The sequence below is a fragment of the Vanellus vanellus genome (genome assembly GCF_965231255.1).
Source record: "Vanellus vanellus genome assembly, chromosome: 5".
Lineage (NCBI taxonomy): Eukaryota > Metazoa > Chordata > Aves > Charadriiformes > Charadriidae > Vanellus > Vanellus vanellus.
In genome coordinates this window covers 43919627-43939531 of record NC_138910.1, presented here as the reverse complement: position 1 = coordinate 43939531, position 19905 = coordinate 43919627, and the positions used below count along the sequence as shown (strand labels likewise).

At 40.9% G+C, this 19905-nt stretch overlaps 1 protein-coding gene across 2 annotated transcripts in view; it reads right to left on the bottom strand.

Moving 5' to 3' along the window:
• The window catches only part of TRAF3IP1 (TRAF3 interacting protein 1), a 47829-nt gene extending 33532 nt beyond the window's left edge, over positions 1 to 14297 (bottom strand). The window contains exons 1-6 of one of the 2 annotated variants that reach the window (XM_082483565.1): positions 14160 to 14297; positions 13260 to 13328; positions 7809 to 7970; positions 5761 to 5898; positions 5130 to 5600; positions 4124 to 4201 (exon numbers count right to left, since the gene is read on the bottom strand). In XM_082483565.1, the coding sequence (XP_082339691.1) occupies positions 4124 to 4201; positions 5130 to 5600; positions 5761 to 5898; positions 7809 to 7970; positions 13260 to 13328; positions 14160 to 14282 (1041 nt within the window). In that variant the 5' untranslated portion in view covers positions 14283 to 14297. The remainder of the gene's footprint in view (positions 1 to 4123; positions 4202 to 5129; positions 5601 to 5760; positions 5899 to 7808; positions 7971 to 13259; positions 13329 to 14159) is intronic. The other variant, XM_082483566.1, reaches the window with a different exon arrangement.
• Between the last annotated feature and the right edge of the window lie 5608 nt (positions 14298 to 19905).

Here is a 19905-nt window from a genome sequence, read left to right as displayed (position 1 = left end):
GCCACATGTGCACACTGGCAACAGGTGCAAAGTAAAAGCTAAAATTTAATCACTATGGTAGCACACAAAAACATAAATCCCACAATATTTAGGATTTGAGTCTTTCCAAAGGGAGATAAAATTCTTCTTACAAATTCAGAGGCTCCAAGACTTTGAAAAACAGTTACTGGAGCCATTAAAAAGAAATTTTACACTTCATCTCACACCATCCTGGAAAAAACATATTAAAGTGGAATCCTAGATGGATGCATGCACACTTCCCAGTTTTGAGGAAATTACATTTCTATTTGGAGACGATACAGCTGCCTGCTGTAAAGTGTCCAATCTGCTGCTTTGTCCTCATTCCTAACTTTAAATAGGTTGACTTTCACTTTAAGACATAAGAAAACAATGATTTGTAATGTTTCAGCAGGTCAAGAAGAAGAACTCTATATTCATGAAAGGATATCATGAACAGTTTCTATCAATGACTTTTGTACTGCTTTCATAACAAATTCTGTACATGCTTACATACATCTCCTCTAGCCACGGTCACTCCATGCCTCAACAAAGGCAGAAAAAACACACACACCCAACCAAGGGAGTGGGACAACTCATTATATAAATTGGCCACAGGTATTTTCCCCCTCTAATTCATCAGATCCACTGATATTTCACTAATAATAAACAAAAATCAAGTCTGTGAATAGAAATCTAATTCAATTAACCCTCCACAATACATTTCTAATTAGATCCACAGTGCCACCAGGTATATTTGTATGTATACTGTAAATACTGTGTGTGTGTGCATAAGCATATATGAATCAAACTACATATATGTGTATATATATGTTTTATATAAATGCAACTACATATATAAATACATTTTTGAATTTTGTTGAGGAATAGTCTGTTGCACAAATAAACACAGCTCATTTCTAATGCTTTTACTGAAAACTATGTATCCCTCAAAGACTTTCTTTGCTCTTTCCCTCAAACTATCTGTTATTTCCAGTATTTATTCCTAAAACAGCTCTCATTGTTAACAGGCAGAATTTATTAGTGTGCAGGAGCAACAAGGAAAGATCTCTACTTGCCAAGGTCAATTTGAGTGCTGTGGTGATAAAACTTATTATGAAACTATCGATCAATTATCTTTTCCTAGAATGAAGGCTTGCAAGATGGTGTTCTATTTGTGTTAGCTTCTGCTAATTAAAACCTTTCAAACACAAATAGGACTATTAGTGTTTTTAAAATATAAGTTTTAATGATGGATTTCTATTATATGAGCCAGTTATGAATAACTGACCCCAAAAGAGTGGGTCATTCACAGCACCAGAACAAAAATATTTGAGCCACGTCCAGCAGATTTCCATGGAACGATTCTCTCTGCTGTTCCTAGGGCAGTCATGCCTTTTTTTCATTCACTAGTTGTTTCATTATATAGTTGAGATGAGTTACAACAGAAATCAAAGTTCATTAGATATGACTTAGAGGCTGATTCAAGCGACCAGTTCCAGAGCAATACAGTTTGTAGGGCAAAAATAAAAGTCATTACAGAGTGGCCAAGAGTGACAGGATATTACAAAAAGTTTTAGCCAAGAGTTTCAGCAGCCATCTGTAAAATGGAAGAGACTTTTCCAACATGTTTGGCCTTACGGGTAAATAACATACCTGTCCTGCAGCCACTTTCATATAAACAGCACCATACGCTCAGGAGCTCTATGACCTGAATAACCTCTTGTCAAAGACAGTTATCTTTATTATTTAGAAGGTCAATCAGTTACGCTACAAAGCATCCATTTTAAACAAGACTTTTACCTGAGATGGATTGAGAGCTAACAGAATACAACTCAACTCGCTCCGATCACAAACAGTGTAGTATGCAACAGCTAGCCTTGAAGCAGCAAGTAGTCTTCCTCTGATTACCACGTGTTAGCCATATGTTTCTTCTTAATTCCTACTTACACTTGCTTTCTTTTACTTCCAGAAAATTAGATACCCATATGATGACTACTACATGCTGAATAACATATAGAATTTCTTTAGTACCAGAAAAATAAATTAAAAAAAAAAAGTAAAGCTGTCCAAATCTAAGCAGCATTTTAAAACTGACCTCCAATAAGTAGCAGTAAGAAAAATTAAGATTTGTATGAATGCAGGTAGATTTTATTTAGACTCCTAATCTCATAGGAGCAAAGCTAGGAACTAAATTTTAAGTAATAGCTTCTCTGTACATGCAGAACATGAAAAAAGAAACAAAACCCAAAAATCTAAATGAGCTTGTTCTCTAAAGTAAATGCAGCATAGAAATCCATCAGCCTAAATATTCCATAGACATGTCAAATGAAATAAAAGTTCCCATTATCCCAATGCGTTTCCTACCGCTGTTTTCATGTCCTTATGCTGCCAAGCAGTGTGTCTGAAGAGATTGTAATTTAAATATGGAAGAAACAAGATGACAAATAGCTCATTACAATTTGAAGCCATGTAAGACTAGGCTTGGAAAGAAAAGGAAGCTGTGGCTAGGAGCATGAGGATAAAGAGAGCAGGACTAGGAGCCCGGGTAAGCGAGCAGGACAAGAACAAACCAGAAATAAGAAGAGGTTTCTGCCTCAGGGCAGAAAGGTGACATGTTAGGTACTGGCATATCAGCCACAGCTTGAGAGGGGCTGCTTCAAACTGTTTCACTTGTACTGTATTTACAAAAAGCTAAATACAGATGCTGAAGATTTATTAATTATGCAGCAGAGACTACAAACTATGATTCAATACTCTTCATGTGCAGAAAGACATAAATTGTTTCCCTTCTTTCGAATACACTTGTTTCACTGCCACATGACTTAGATAGAGTTACAGTAGATTAGATCAGGGTAAATCCCTGGAAATAAAGGCATTACTGTGCTGTGAAACTACTGAGAGGACAAAAAGATCAACCTCAGTCCATTAGATGCACTTTCCAATTAATTCATGCTGGAATTTCTTCTAAATCACTTTGCGCAGCTCTCCAGCTCGAAAAATTCATTGGGAACATTTTCATTTCATTTCTCTATTCCACAGTCTTAAGAAGATGACCATTTGTCATGCACTGGTCTAAAGTGTACGTTTTCATCACCTAAAATCTAAGCACCATCTACTGTTACGCAAGCAAGTAGATGAAAAGCATGTCATCCAGATTTAAAGTAATAAGTCCACATGCCTTGGAATCCCTCCCAAAAGCACTTAAGACAGGAAATGAAACTTTACTGCCCTAGTGTACTATTGTGGTGCCCGAGAGCACTACGATAGTTTGGGATGAGGCTCAGAATTTCCATTAGAGACCCAATTTGCAGGAAGTTTAACTTGGCTATGAACATTTGCTTCAGGCTAAAAACTATTTTATAAGTTCTCCCTCCAAGTGCCAATAATTTAAAAAGTTTGGTTGGATTTCAGTCTAAGAATAGCTATAAATTTGCCATATAATGTAGAAGACACGATGATGTCAGTGACCCACAGACTCTCAACAGAGACTCCTGTTAGACTTGGGATCCTGGCCTATTTTTTCCTAGTCTGGGCTGCTTTAGGTTAATCTATTGAAATTTCACTCTTTAAACATTTATCCATACGGCTTCATAATTCCCCAGACTGCCTCAGGTCATCAGGAAGCAGCAGATGCAGACACAATGGCATCACAAGCAACAGCTACTGTTCAGAGGCAATCAGCAATTTGCTATTCTGTTCTACCATCATCCAGCTGCAAAACACAGGCCCACACACCACATTGGACTAATTTTCTTTCCAAAACAGTAACTTCTATTAAAGTACCCCCCCAAAAAATAACAGCTTTCCAGGAAAGATTCAGAGGAATAGAAAACTTTGAAAAAATAGCTGTTTTTCCTGAAGTACCCAATATATCAATACACAGAAATAAAATCTGGAAAAAGAAATAAACTGAGTAGACCTTCTTTTGTCCAAACTCAGAGAAATTTAAAAAATACATAAAACCACCCAAAACCCAAACAACCAGACAAGCATCTATTTTACAGCCCTAAAACTTGTCATCAACCTATCTTTCAAACATGCATTCCTTTCATGCAGATTCCCAAATCATTCTGAAACGCAACACTTTCAATATTCACGTTCCCAGAACTTCTACGCTACTAACCTCATTATCTGGCTGGTACTTGCTGTCTTTAGTTGGCCTCTGCATTTTTCTAAGTGTGGATTCCTCAGAATCTGCAGACTGAAAATAAATTAATTGCTTTAGATTCAGTGTGCTGAGAAACGAGCTACTTACCTGAATGATGCGAAAGGCAAAATTAGCATAGAGTAGAACTGAGCATATTACAATGGTATTCTTATCCATCTACCTGGCCTCTTTACCTTGCCTCCCCCGCATAGGAGACTAATCAAGCAAAATCAACAGTTAAACTTTGTTCTCTGAGTAATACCAGGAAGGCAACAATCCTTAAGGCCAGCAGACAGGTACTGACAGAAGTGCCTTCTCACATCTAACAAAATTAAACTACCCCTTAGCAGAAGCACCTTTAATGCCCATTAATCCCAAATTTCTACCACAAACCAGCATGCAACAGAAAACAAGAATAGGAAATATTTAGAGGAGGAAGAGAGAAGATTACAAGAACAGCAAAATCAAAGGCAATGAAGAGACGGCTCTTCAGGAAGTTTAGGCCTTTAGTGTGAGAAGGCTAAAGTATGGGGAAACAGTGGATGTGTTGATTCTCGAAGATGCAACATGATGTGCAGAGTCCACTGCAAATGGAGCACCATTCCAAGAGGGAAACTATTTGATCCACATGGGCTTCCCAACAGTTCTTTCAACAGGGGGAGTGTGAGGGGTGGAAATCATGCAGAGTTCAGAAAATAAACTGCTTATTAGATGTTCAGGAAGCACAGTCCAGTAAGTCTTATGGGTCAAGTCAAAATATACCATGACAGAGATATGAAGTTACACACACGGCCTCATTCACACTTTTACCAGATCAAATCCACACCAACACTTTCACTTCATGAGAGTAACTGCTGTTAAAGAAAGTACTTAATTGTTAAATGAGCAGAGAATACAAACATGCAAGGTCATTATAAAAAATGTTCGCTCCCTACCACAACACGCCAAAAGTTACTGCTCTCTGAAGTAACATTTCAATTACCTTTTTCTCTGCTTTATCCTTTCCATGTTCTCTTAAATGCTCCCCATCTTTTTCTCTGTCCCTTTGTCTATCCCTTTCCCGATCTTTTCCTCTATCTCTGTCTTTCTCTCGTTCTCTGCCCCTAGCCTTATCTCTGTCTCTTCCTTTCAGTCTGTCCTTTTCTCTCCCTCCTTCATTTTTTTTCTCTCTTTCCTGCCCTTTATCACGCTCGAGATCATCTTCTTGTTCTATGTCTCTTTTTCCCTTGTTTTTTTCTGTTTCTTTTCCTTGTGTGGTTGTTCTGCTTTTGTTTCTTTCCCTTTCTTGTTTTTCTCCTTCCTTAAAGGTGTCTCTTTCAGGGTCTTTGTGCCTGTCTTCATTATCCTTCTGTTTATCACTTTCCTTTTCTCTTTCTTCCGTCTCTTTCAAATCTCCTTTTGGTTTTCTGTCTCTGCTTGAGCTTCTGTCTTTAATTTCAGTCTCTCCTCTACTCTGAAAACAAAGTAAAAACTAAAAATTAATTCCAATACATGGCAACTCTATCACACAGTTACTTTCCACAGACAAAAATGCAAGCTAAAAAAAAACCCCAAACAAACCAAACCATAAAAAGCAGTAGTCCCTGTACCCCACAAAAGTTGCAAATGCCTACCTCTTTATCTCTATGGCTTTTTTGTTCTTCTGTTTTGGATTCTCTTTCTTTATCTTGAGATTTAGAGGATGGAGGCTTCCCTTTAGCATCAGCTCTCTCCCCAGCTAAGATCCTTTTTACAGCAACATCACTGGACAGCTGCAAGGAATACAAAAACATCATTGAAATGAGTAAATCATTTGATTAAATATCTCATTTCTTTCTAACTCTGTAATCAACATGACTTGGGTTTTTTGCAGGGAGGGGATTGGTTGGGTTTGTTTGGGTTTTTTTTTTGGTTGGGTTTTTTTTGTTTGTTTGTTTGTTTGTTTTTTTATAAAGCTTGTATTTCTATTTCTGCTCTTTTGGAAACTTTCTTTCAGAGAAGTAATAATGTGCTTTTATGTCAAACACCTCCCTGTAATTCTTGTAATAATTTGATTATATGTGCCAGAGCTACATAAATATGTGGTGCTTGTTATGTATTATAGCACAACAGCAATTCTCATTGCAACAACTTAAGTATTTTTTCAAAATAAGGTAAATGACTGTCAAATCCTTATACCATGACTGCTAGATTGGTTAAACACTCTTAAAACCACATTATGTTGTATTTGCATCCACTCTTAGGCCACTCCACTTTCAGCTAATACTTGCTCAATCAGCAAAGAAAAGATAACTACCTTAAGAATGAGTTTCAATAAGCTGTAGTTATTCTGTTCAAAAAGCTTTTGCATCTAGTTCATTTGTTAAGACAACAAGCAATTATTAATTAGATCACTTAGACAGCAAGTCAATGACATGTTTTCATGTCCAAGTGGCAAAGAGTTTGACTATGTTAACAAAGAAAGAGAAAACATCATCACATTGCCAGGGAATTCTTCCTGAAACAGGAACAGCTTTTAGATCACTAACACTGATATTGCCCTGGGGGTTGACTTCTGATTCTCTCCTGGTTTGTAAATGCAAAACTATGAATTTTTGTGTGTTTTCACATTTGGACACAAACTTCTGCACATTAGCAACATTTACCTGAACTACTTAAGTCCAAGCAGTGTGCTCAGTTTAGCACTAAAAGTATCAAGCTAGGGACTGAAGGAAATCTTTTCCACAATGCACATTAAGTACAATAAAAGCCAAAGGGCTAATTATCTTAGTTCAAATGGGTAGACTGTATCTTCTGGATATTAAATATCATCACAGCATTCTACAGAACTGTTCCATCATCAAGCACATTTTCTAACTCATTCAGTCTCTGTGCATATGTTTGTCAGCTTCCCCCTTCCTGATCTCAAGCAATTCATACGGAAGAAGCTCACAGCATTCAGCTAATTAAAACAAAATAACATAAATTTAAACGAGTAGATTATCAAACAAAGATAATCTAAACTAAACTTCCAGACAGTCTTATAAACACTGTAACAGTTAAATATACATGATTTCTTCAGTGATTAATTCAAGGGGTTTAGATAATACCTTTGCATTTAAAAAATCTCTGTAACGCTTATAAGCAAAGATTCCCCATTACTTTTAATGCAGCAATTACTTCAAGAACTGCCCCTGCAGTTATTTTCAACAGGTTAACAAATTTCTCCTCACTTCCAAATTCAAAAAAAGTTAAAAAAAAAGAACACCAAAAAAAAGAAGGAGGACATTGGAAAAATTACTTTCATTAAAAAATTAAAGACTTCACTGAAATTTTAGAGGAGATAAAGTCAAAGGTGGCAGTATCTGGTCATATAATTAATGTGTCTGAATGCAAAATTTTTAAAAGTTCTGAAGCTTCGTATTCTTCTTCAGACCTAATAAATGTTACTAAATGACCAACGCATAAGGTGAAAAATAAAAACCAGTATACATTAAAAGCACTAAAATATCCAGAATGTATTTGCGTGGGGACCTGACTCAAACTCTGCTAAGGATCATCTACTCATTGTTGTTATCATTAGCGGTGATGCAATGTTTATCTTGTGTAATTAAAAGTAGCAGATGAGTGTCAATAACGTCTGTTGCAAACATGCTCTGATAATATATCACCATGTATATAAAATATATATGTGATGTCATACCTTATTTAAGCAACACTTCCCAATTGCTTGAAGAAATTCATTGGTTTTTTCAGGTTCATGTCCAGCCACAACACGCGCTGGTTTTACTGACAGTGGCTCTCCTGTTACCATTACAACAGCATCAATTGCCTTCTGAAGGAAGCTGATTTTGGCATCTTTATCCTGGTAAAATAGCAATTAAGAAATAATATTGAGACTCCAAAACAAATCCACACACCACCTAAAGACTAGAAAACTCTGATGGGATGAACAGTTGCAGAAGGCACCTGTACAAGAGCAGCACATCATTTGTGAAGTCAGGAAAGAGGACTCCCCCTGATTTATAGTTAGTTATTTAATTCTGATTAAGAAGTGACAGCTTTGATAATGGATGAACATTGAAGTGGAATGACCAAAGTGAAAAGTGTAACTTTGCCTTTGTAATACATTTATCATTTAGCTCCAGTGCATTTTCAGACTGCTGTAAGACCCTTGGCACTCTATTTTCTAGAATTACATAGAGTTTTGTTTAAGAAACAATTGCAAGTATTACCAAAAAAATCACTAAAGAGTTATAACAAGACTGTTACAGCTGATATTGCTCAGGACAGTTCCTGCCCTGAATATTTTTCAGCACAGTGTCACAAATTTATGGAACTTACAGAAGTCTAACCTGTGGGACTTACACACTTGTGCACATACTTTACAAACCAGACATAACAGTGAGTAAAGAAAACATATGAAAGATGGTGGGAAAGGGATACAGGCACATATTTTTATCTCCACAATTACCAGATGTGTTTTAGTTTTATAATTATACTTTACAGACAACTTTGCCCAAGTGCCCTTCAGTAGAGATGATGGCTTTTGGAGATTATTTGGAGAGCAAGACAGAGCTCAGAGGGTTGTGGTTAGGGGCACAGAGTCTAGTTGGAGGTCAGCGATGAGTGGTGTTCCCCAGGGGTCAGTACTTGGTCCAGTCCTGTTCAATATATTCAAGGACTTGGATGAGGGGATAGAGTGCACCCTCAGCAAGTTTGCTGATGATACAAAGCTGGAAGGGGTGGCTGACACACCAGAAGGCTGTGCTGCCATACAGAGAGACCTGGACAGGCTGGAGAGTTGGGCGGAGAGGAATCTTATGAAATTCAATAAGGGTAAGTGTAGGGTGCTGCACATGGGGAGGAATAACCCCATGCAGCAGTACAGGTTGGGGGCTGACCTGCTGGAGAGCAGCTCCATAGAAAGAGACCTGGGAGTCCTGGTGGACAACAGGATGACCATGAGCCAGCAATGTGCCCTTGTGGCCAAGAAGGCCAATGGCATCCTGGGGTGCATCAAGAAGAGTGTGGCCAGCAGGTCAAGGGAGGTCATCCTCCCCCTCTACTCTGCCCTGGTGAGGCCACATCTGGAGTACTGTGTCCAGTTCTGGGCTCCCCAGCTCAAGAAGGACAGGGATCTGCTGGAGAGGGTGCAGCATAGGGCTGCCAAGATGATTAGGGGACTGGAACACCTCTCTTATGAAGAAAGACTGAGGGAATTTGGTCTCTTTAGTCTGGAGAAAAAGATGGTTGAGGGGGGACCTGATCAATGCTTATAAATACTTAAAGGGTGGGTGCCAGGAGGATGGGGCCAGGCTCTTTTCAGTGGTGCTCAGTGACAGGACAAGAGGTAACAGGCACAAACTTGAGTATAGGAAGTTCCATCTTAACATGAGGAGGAACTTCTTTACTTTGAGGGTGGCAGAGCACTGGAACAGGCTGCCCAGGGAGGTAGTGGAGTCTCCATCTCTGGAGACATTCAAAACCCACCTGGACGAGTTCCTGTGCAACCTGCTCTAAGGTGGCCCTGCTCTGGCAGGGGGGTTGGACTAGATGATCTCCAGAGATCCCTTCCAACCCTATGATTCCATGATTATGCAAATTTATAAGAAGAAAAAAAAAAAAAAAGACAAAATAAACCAACCCCCACCAAGTAAAAATTTGTTGGACGGTTCCTGGCCCAGAGAATAAAATCACGGTGTGAAGTCTCTGCAGCTGCAGAATACTCGGGGAAAAAAAACCAACAAGGTTTTATTAATAAAATATAATAAAATTCAAGGAATATTTACTAGGCCCAGCACAGAAGTCTACTCACTCATCCTCTACAGTCATGAGTGGAGATAAGGAAGTATTTTACTAGCCTGTTAAAAAGTAAACTGGTGTGAGAAGAATTCTGTATGCGTGTTTTAATAGGCATTGGTTCAAAAGAATATAAACTACAGCTTTCAAACTGATAACTGAAAAGTGGACCACTGCCATTTCAGTTAATTCAGAAAAGGAGCAGTTGGAATTATCCAGTAAAACAGACAATTTTGCACTGCACAGACAGTAGTCTGTGTATCTCAGGCACAGAAATCCAGAATGACCTGGATCTAATTTGACAGACATACCGATACAGAGGAAAGCCACAGAAGCCAGTATTTCCTCAGCTGAGCAAGGCCAACACTCTTTACCGGCCATCTGGTAGCACCATCTATTCCTGTGGCACTGTGGCTTAATAGAGCTGTTCACGTATTATCCCAAGTCCCAGAGCCACTCTCCATAAACAAGAATGTTCTGCTGCAAGCACGTAAATGATAGTTAAACGCGTAGGAAGACAGTCTCCAGAGTCAGGGTACTTCCCATCTTTGACTATTCCAAAAGGACTAAAACAAACAACTGCCACATAGCTGGGATTTTCAGATTGTCTCAATTAGCATCAGGAACACTTCACCCTCACCAGTTCTTCCTGCATTCACAAATAAAAAAGGAAAGGAAGGAGACACTGCAACTATTAAAATAGTTGTCCATCCTTCCCGGGACACATGCAATCTATTAATTTAGGGAAAGAGACAGGACACTATTCCAAACCAAATAAGTTTTCAAATAAAGATCCAAAATTTTCTCCTACATCCTCATCATTTTCAGCAGTTACATTATCAGTGTGTTCTGTCCATATACGAAATCCTCATGAACCCAGTGAGAAATCTAGGGCTCCTACCTGCATCAGTAAATAAAAATTCCATCAAAGTAGAAACAAATATCTGAAACAGTGCTGTGAGCTTAAGAAAATATTTTTTTATTGGGTAGCTTTCAAACAAAGGTATCTCCACTATTCCAAGTGGTAAGACTTTAATATATGTATTTATAAAAATAAAGACTTTTCTGTGTGTGCGTGTGTATATAAAGCTGATATGGAAGATTAAAAGAGCAAGCCTGATATCCAATCTCCATTTATAAGAGAACAACTTTTTACTAGACCTAATGAGACAAAATTCTCTGATAAACATGCACACAGCAATACCATCCAATGTACCTGTCCTTGCACATTTTATTTCCCTTACATCTCTCTTCCATCCCCAAAACAAACTACAACTCAGTGAGGTTAATGTTCATGCTCTGCAGGCCAAATTTGGTTCATGGGATGCTTCCAGCCTGCCTCCCACTTCTTTCTACACAGAAGGAGGGGACCAGCTATCCATGCAGTATGTGTTATCCCAGCAGTGGATAGCACAGAAGAAACAGTGGGTACTTCAGGATCCCACTGCTATGTACAGGTGGGAGAGGTGAGTTGAAACTAGAAACAAAGACAGTTGCTGCATGTACATATGCAAGTGCATGACACTGTGTAGCATGTAAGGGGATGTCTAGACAAGGAGCCAGCCCCAGCCACCACAGAGGCTGGACCATGAGCTTTGGGCTTTCCTAAGTTCAGCCTATGCACCTCATGATCTGCAACAGCACAGCAAAACCAGCTTGCAAAGACCACCTGTCAATTTTTCCCAGCCAGTGGGATTGGCTGTTAACTACAGCATCGGGACTATTTCACAGTGGGTACAAACCTTTTCTTTTTTCTGAAAGCATCCCTCCCATTCCAAATCTGGGAGTGTATCCACTCTCAGATCATCACACCAGATAAGTATAATTCCCTAGTGTTACATAAAGCAGATCACCCTTGCATAGAAATATATACAGCTATTCACAACATGGACTCTGGCTGCTGCTCTCAGCCTCTAGTTCTCTATGAGTAGTTTTGGTCTCTGCATAAAGATTACTCTCCTGATTTTCTACAACTCCAACAGAAATCACAATAAGGAAGCATCCTGGGAGACCCAAGTCCTTCTCCTGACCAGTGTTTTGAAAAGAAGAACACAAGCTAGCAACATTTTCCTTCATACTACAGCAATTTGATCTCCTCTGCCTGAACTCTTGAAAACCATGATCTCATGGACTGTGAAAGAAATTCTCAGAGAGGTATTCAAGATTGGTGTAACTTCACAGCTATCACAGTATGTAGATACAAAGACATACTCAGGAGTTGCTAGGAAATCTGCTTTTTTGATCGAAAAATAAAATGCACAGTGCTCTCCAAGAAAGAGGCAGTATGTGCTAAGCTGCTCTTCATCACAGAACCTACTGACAAGCTTCAACAGGGAAAGTACCAACAAAAACAATCAATCCATTGTATAACTAATTTAGTTTTGAGTTATCCCAACAACAGTCACAGAAATAAACATATATATTAGACTGATAATTAGCTTCAAGAAGTGCATAAAACATCCATGTAACTGGCTGTATGGATGACAAGCCAGGTTCACAGACCTCATACTTTCAGTTGCTATGTTAAACAATCACCAACAGATGTAGCTGTCTAACTAGCAACATACAAACACTGTGTTATTTGCCATGACTGAGAGATGAAAATTTCCAATCAAGTTAGTAATTGGACAAGTGAGCATCCCTGGCTCAGCAAAGAGGCAGACAGTAGAAGAGCAGCAGAGACTGAAGTTACCCTTGTACTTAAGGAAAGCATTTTTCAGTAATAACATTAGCCTCCTCTTTCAGTAATTAGCCATTTGTCTACAGTAATAAAGCTATTGTGGAATGCATATACTAGAGGAGTGCCTCAGTAAGTCCTGGGATTCTAAGCAAGAACATTTAGTGTATATATGTATACAATATATATATCTGTATACATACATGTGTATACACACACCATATAAAGCAATAAATATAAAACCATACATTCCATTGAGAGACCCCAAGACTCTTTAAAAAGCTGTGTGTGGATTTCCGGTGTTTGTGATTTATTATCAATGCCCAACTACTACTTCAAGGCAACCCTGCTACATAATAATTCTTTTAATCTGTAATACAACAGTATTTTGGAAACCTAGATCTGGTCATAGATTAACGCTCACTGTTTTGAGATCTGTAGAGAAATAGTTCTCTACACACAACAGCTTATTTGTGTCACATCCACAAATGCAATCTATAGGTGTTCACCCCATGCATTGCATAATATAACCAACAGTCAAAAGCTTTTACCATTTCTCCACAAAGCTAAAGACAGGTACTTGGCATTGAACACAGAAATGACCAAAGTACCTTGTGGCAAGTTTCAAAGAATACTAATATTAAAGCTAAATAAATAAGGAAGTTTCATACCCACCTTAACATTATCTGATTTCAATTCAAAATCCGTGTAAAGTCCTTTCATAAAACCTGTCACTCTAATTACCTTCAAAACAGAAAAAAAGGAGTAAGTTAAAAATACTTGAAGGCCTCTATTCAATAAAGCGTGTGTGGCAATAGGAAATGTATTGGCCTTATTTGCTTTCAGAGATGATACCTCATTTAGAACTATTTCTAGAGCAGGTGTGGAAGTGTGCTGTGTCTCTGAACACGCTCTGGAACAACGAGACTTAATCCTTGCTTACAGCTCAGGCCTCCCTTCCTATTTAATTCCATCTTTAACCTTAATAGTTGATGAATCCAGGAGATTCACAGTGTAAACACCAGCATATGCTTTCTAAATGTAGCTCTGCATTATTCCCTTATTGGCTCCTTTACATAGGACTATATATAAAAGCAGCAGCTCAGTGGATATAAAAATTAAGATTGGTTTGTTTTTAAATGGTGGAAAAACAACCTACTAGCAGGTTTCACGAAAGATCAAATGCACAGAAGACCGAGGAAAAGAGTCAGACCCCTCGTCTGGTCTTAACCACCACCAGCCACCCTAAAAACTCTGAGATTTACCCACTACCCTAAACCCTCTGAAATTTACTTGCTGCTCGGAGCGTAACCCCTGCAGCAGTGACCTGCGTGCGCCACCCAGCTCTGCGCAGGCCCCGGAGCCCCGGAAAGGTGACGAGGTCCCTCCTCCCGAGCGAGGGAGCGCTCAGGACCCCGGGTGTCTCCCCTTTTAGAGTCCCCCCCGCTCGGGCGACCCCCTCTCCCCCACCCCGCGGCAGCAATACCCCCGCCCGCCAGAGGGCGGCGGAGCCCGCAGGGAGGCCCTGTTGCCTAGCAACAGCGGAGCGGGCCCGCAGGCCGGTTCCCGGCCCACCTCAGTGATCACGTCGTGCAGGTAGCGGAAGGGCGGCTTACTCAGCAGCCGGTCCGTCAGCGGTGGCTTGCGGATCACTCGGCCCAAGGAATCCTGCGTCCGCCGCACCACCGCCTCGTTCATAGCGGCGGCGGGACCACGCCGCCGCCGGCGACTCCAAGCATTCCCGGCCTGCCCCGCGGCGCAGGGAGCCTCACTGCGCAAGCGCACAGCGGCCGTAGGCGGTTGCTAGGCACAACGCGGCCCTAGCAACCGGCCTGGCGCCTGGTTAGGCCCTGCCCTCCCCCGACGTGGGCCGGAGGGAAGAATCCCTGGAATCAGTCCCAAAGCCACTTGTCCCACGCAACTAGTCACACCCCAGCCCCTCCTCTGAATAATCAGACGATAAACAGTGCTCATAATCGTCAATTGTATCTTTTGGGTTGGGTTCTTTTCATTTTTCATGAAATAAAGAAGTACAAAGTAAGGGTGATGAATGGGGGAGAAGGAGCCAGCGTCAGGATTGCCCGATCCCCTGTCACACTCCCTAGCAAAGCCAGGCCACAGCCATTAAAGAACAGCACAAGACCCCCAGGACCACCCTTGTCATCTGAAGGCCCATTTCTACCAGTCAGCGTACTACACCCTCCCTGCAACCCACTTTGTAATCACGCCATCACAGCCTTCATCGGCAAGCAAAAACCTGACCATGCCCCAGCCTCCACCTCACTGCCAATCTCCCTAACCAGGTTTGGGAACCTGAGAAAGAAAATACTGCTTTTCTGCTTGGCCAGTCACGACTATTAATGTTTGAAAGCTGAACTTCAACAGGGCTGCATGGGGGCTGTGCTGCTCTGCTCAAACTTACAGCTCCAGCTTGTCTGCCTGGCTATACAACCTTGGAAGAATTAATTAGATCTGGGAACAAAAAGAGACACCTTACTGTGTGAGCTGACACAGGCAGGACACAGGAACAACCACAAAACAAAGGCAAAGAACAAATTTAATCTGATACTTTGAGGATCGAGGGTTCTCCGAAGCAGCGCCTGGGCAGAGGCACGCAAGCATGGGATGCAGGCACTGCAGAGCAAGAGTGTCCTTGATAGTAGAGAGTGAGAGAGAGAGAGTTTGAACCTGTTGTTCTCACCTGTATATGAGGAATTCAAGCAGGCATAGTTTTCCACTATGCTTTGATCCTCTCTGACAGCAGGGCAGGAATTTCAGGCTTGTTCGATAAGGTGCCTCTGAGTCCGTGCAGATGTTCTACTTGTTGAGCACATAAGACTAAACAACGATTAGTGCGATATATGCGTTTTCCAGCACCCCAGGTGCAGGTCACTTGAGCATATTTACAATCCTCCTTGCCAATCTTCCATTACTTTCCCACAGTTACCAAAGCACATTTATCTGGTACTAGTTCAGGCAAGGAAAGAGATTATTTTTTCAGCAGAGGAAGAGAAGCAGACAGCTTTCACGCTGATGGGGCAATTACACCTGGGCTCCTGAGAGCTGGTGGTTGCGGGGAAGTGATTTCTGTCTTCTCCCAGCCCAGCACACTGGTGGGTTGATGAGGTTCCCAGACAGGCTGTGACTGCAGGATCTGGTGAGCCTGGGAAGAAGAGGAGGTGTTGACAGCTTCTATATCCAAGGGCATCAGAAGAAGTCTCAGAGGAAACAAGACAATTGGGAAGAAGCTGCTCTGGGGCAGAGGGTTGTTTATTTTGGAATCGTGTGGTTTATCTGGATTTCTGCCACTGGCTCTCCATGAAGAGTCTGAGATGCCTGAGAAGGAATCTTGGGGGTTCTGTTAAATGTGTCCTTTGGCATGCTTGTTTTGCTGAAGAGGTAGTACCCTGAGGAAGCACAGCTCAATTTAACTGAAGAACCAAAAGCTAGCAACCCACAAAGTCTCCAAGAATCCCTGTGGACCTAAAGGGAGGCACTGGAATTGAAAGAAGTACCCTAAGACCATAAAACATTTAGCTTTTAGTCTGGAGACCTAGTCTTTTGGAGGACCTTGGACTAGAATTGTTCACAGAGACCAATCCTCCTGAAGATGTCAGCAGAAAATTCAGCTGACCGCATAGCACCAACAAGAGACAAAGCGGTGTACCAAGTGGATCAAGAGAAGATTCACAGATCTCTGACATGTGCCAAAAGCCGTCTTAACACCAAAAGGGTGGTAGAGAAATGTGCTGTTTTGAGCAGTTCACCACTGTTACAAGGAGGATTAGACGTCAACACACACTGCCTTTTCCTCCAGGGTTTACCTCCTCCCATGACGAGGGACTGTGACCTTTCCAGCCACTAGTTTGATTTGATACAGCAGAACGTCTTGGCAGAAATAGACTGGAATCCAGCAAGAAAGCACCATGGTGCATATTGCTGGCCAAATATTTAAGGCTGAACTGCCCAGCATTAGGAATGTAAAGCTCCCTACCCCTGTTTCTTTTTACATACCACGAACAGCAGGATACTATCTCCAGTCTCAAATAACCTTACGAACTCAGTAGCTTCAGTGCACACATGTATATACGCAGTTTCCAACCCCTATCAGCTGAGCTACCAAATGCTGCTGTAAAATATAGATGCAGCTTGACAACAGAAAGCACCTTCTGTCTGTCTCAGTCAAAGACATCTAGTTCAGAGCTGAGGATACTAGTATCAAGACATCAGCAACATGGAAGGACACACAGACTACATTATTTTAGAACAAAATTTTTGTTGCTGACTATGATAAATATTAGCAGGTTTTCGTGCTTCACTGGGTTTCTCAGCTTTAGGACTTTTAAAAAAGGTAACAGGAAACCAAACAGTTTGTAATTGTGCAGAATTCTAAACAAAGTGGGGATTTCTCCAACAATCGCCACGGTACAAGATTTGGGAAGTTTACATTAAAATCAGGTCCTCAGGCAGAAATAAACATTTACACAGTACCCCTTACCCGAATGTCAAGAACAGCAACCAAACCAAGTCCACAGAAAGAGCCCAAGACATGGACACAATGGCATTTGCTTGGTAGACAGCCTTCTGCTCTCAACGTGCTCTTGAACTCTGCAATCCACTCTCCTCCTTTAAACAGCTGTGGGTTTGTTTGCCTTTTAAATTCCTACCACCCTTTAAAAGCCATGTTTTGCCTTTTGAGCTGCTAATCAATGGGGAATTTGGAATTTTGTCCAGCGATGCCACACATTTCGGATTACTATCAACCGTCAAAATTACTCCCAGACCATCCCGTAAAGCTAGCAAATGTATAGTTCAATTCACTATGAAGACAGTATGGTTTTGAAGATCAGCAGGAAACTGGTGACACACAAACTACTGTCGTGCTGTATTGTCTTTGCTTCCAGATTATCTGAATTAGTTGTATTTGGATGCTGCACACGCTTGAAATATTTGGTTGGCAGGTTCTGCAAAATGCCTTCAAAAATGTAGATTTAAAACAGCCTATAGCTGCCATAGAGTTGTATTGAACTCCATACTATCTGCATCTCTGGATATGCTTGATTCTGTGTAGGATCTCTTTCCTATCCTATTGCCACCAACTCCAGAAATGATACCAGCTTTGCCACGCAACATCTCCACATGAAAACTGTGGTCGTTAAAGCTATAAGGAGTGTGCGCTGCACTCCTTGAGAGCAGCTTATAGTCTCTTACAAGAAGGCTTATTTACATGTATTTACTCTTTACCATAACTATGGTCTCTGGATTCCAAAATTATTCCTAAAATTGGTATCCAAGTCTAAAGTACTAAGCTAGGTTCTCCTCATGACAATTATAAGAGTTTGCTTACCAGACAAGCCATAAGGGCTCATCTATACACCCTCTTAGGTTGGGAACAGTCATGGTCCACCAGCAGCTCAGGTTTATCTGACAAATAAACTCAGACAAATTAATCCACATTCTGTGCTACACTGGCAAATTTTTAACCTTGGCATGGAAAACTAAGGGTTGTGACTGTTCCCCTCTCTTCCCTGCTGCTTTAATAGCACATCTCTACTGCAGTGGAAAACTAACCATTTGCACTTGGAATGGACATACCAGAGGCACTTTGATGTGGCATCATCTTGTGAATGTTTCAGAAATCAGACCTCAAGGATAGGCCTTCATAGTAGCAGAGCTCTCTTCTGGGACCACTTAAGCAGTCCCAGTGTGCATACAGTTCCCTCGTCCTAAAAGGTAATGGCACAAGCCCAGCACCTGCAATATGGAAACCAGTGAGATTTTCCATGTGTTCTATGTCATTATGTAGCTGTCCTCCCACCAATAAGCCATGAAGAAATTGGTGACTATTACTCCGGGGCTAATGATTTCTCATTTTCACTTACTAAATAATTCTAATTGCAAGAAAAGTCAATGATGGTGAACTTACAAAGTTTGGAAAGGAGAATGAAGCTGGCATTTGACAGTGAAGATGTAAAATGGTGACAACAAAGATGTTCCTCATGGCTGGCTCTCCATTGGAAAAATCTCCATAAGAAAAATCATTTTATTCTATGAAACTTCTGACTTGCAGATTGCATAATTCAGGTTCAGCTGCCAATTGCTTGAACCCACTCCTCTCCTTTCCCCCGTCTGCTGGATAGAGATCTCCAGAGCACATTCACTCTTCTCCAAGGCAGCTGAGCTCCATCTCACCAGTGCAATGTACTGAGAGAGGCTAGTGACTGCTTGGCTCCAATCTGGTACTGTAACCAATCAGGCAGACATTTCAAACTGCTCTGCATCTCTTCTGAAACAGACTTCACACTTCAAAATCTGAACCACGTCCAATAGGATAAAATCTATGGCAGAGGGAAATTCTTTTTACCAGCCTACCTTCTGACGAGTAATATGCAGTCATAGGCACCTTCTACACCTTTTTAGTTTTCTGAATACAGGATGAATCTCCACAAACATTTTTTCTGCCAGCTGAGGTCCTGGCCTCCTATATACCTCTTTTGGGGCTTGGCATATCCCCTGGGATTTGTTTCATTTCCTGACTGCTTGCCATAAGATGTACCTGTAGGTCTTCCAGCTCTGCAGAGGCTCTGTTGCCCTGCCTCTACCATTCAGCACCAATCTAGCTCATGACACATGTCCCAGAGCTGCAGATGCAGCTCGCTGGCTGGTCCTGCCTGGATCAGGGTGAAGCGGGCTTGCTGTGGCCTTCCCATCCTCAAGGTGACAAAAAGATGCTGTGTCTCAGGAATGCTGTGTTGTGGAAAGCAAGGGAGAAATGAAGTGAATTGCTTTTGTGAGTTATTTTTTCAGATACCAAAGCAATCAATTGATAAAACACATCTTAAATACATTTTATGTGGACATAATGACTAGACAGAGCAGTATGATTTCCTAGATAGGTATTTCCTCCGGGTTTCAATCATTTCAATACAGATTTTATACAAAACTTTTTAAAATATTTTGGTTTTCTTACCTTTACCTGCTTAATTTATGTAATGGAGTGACTGTTCAGGGATCTGGCATAAATTTGGTTTGGCCAGGTGTGTTTGGACCCAAACCACAGTAAGCAGCCTGGAAGTTGCAACATGTTTACTCCAAGGAGTGTTAATGGACAACTTTGTTTGCTTTATTCTGTTAAGTCAAATAAAAAGAACTTAGCAATTAATGGGTGTGTATTGCACAATCAGATCTATTTGATCAGGAGAAACAATTCCCTTTGGGCCGATTAAAGTCATGTAATATATCATGCTTGCAGTTATGTTGTGGACCTCTTCTATCTGCCTGCCATAGCTGAAATTGAAAACAGTAAATTCCACGAGAGTTA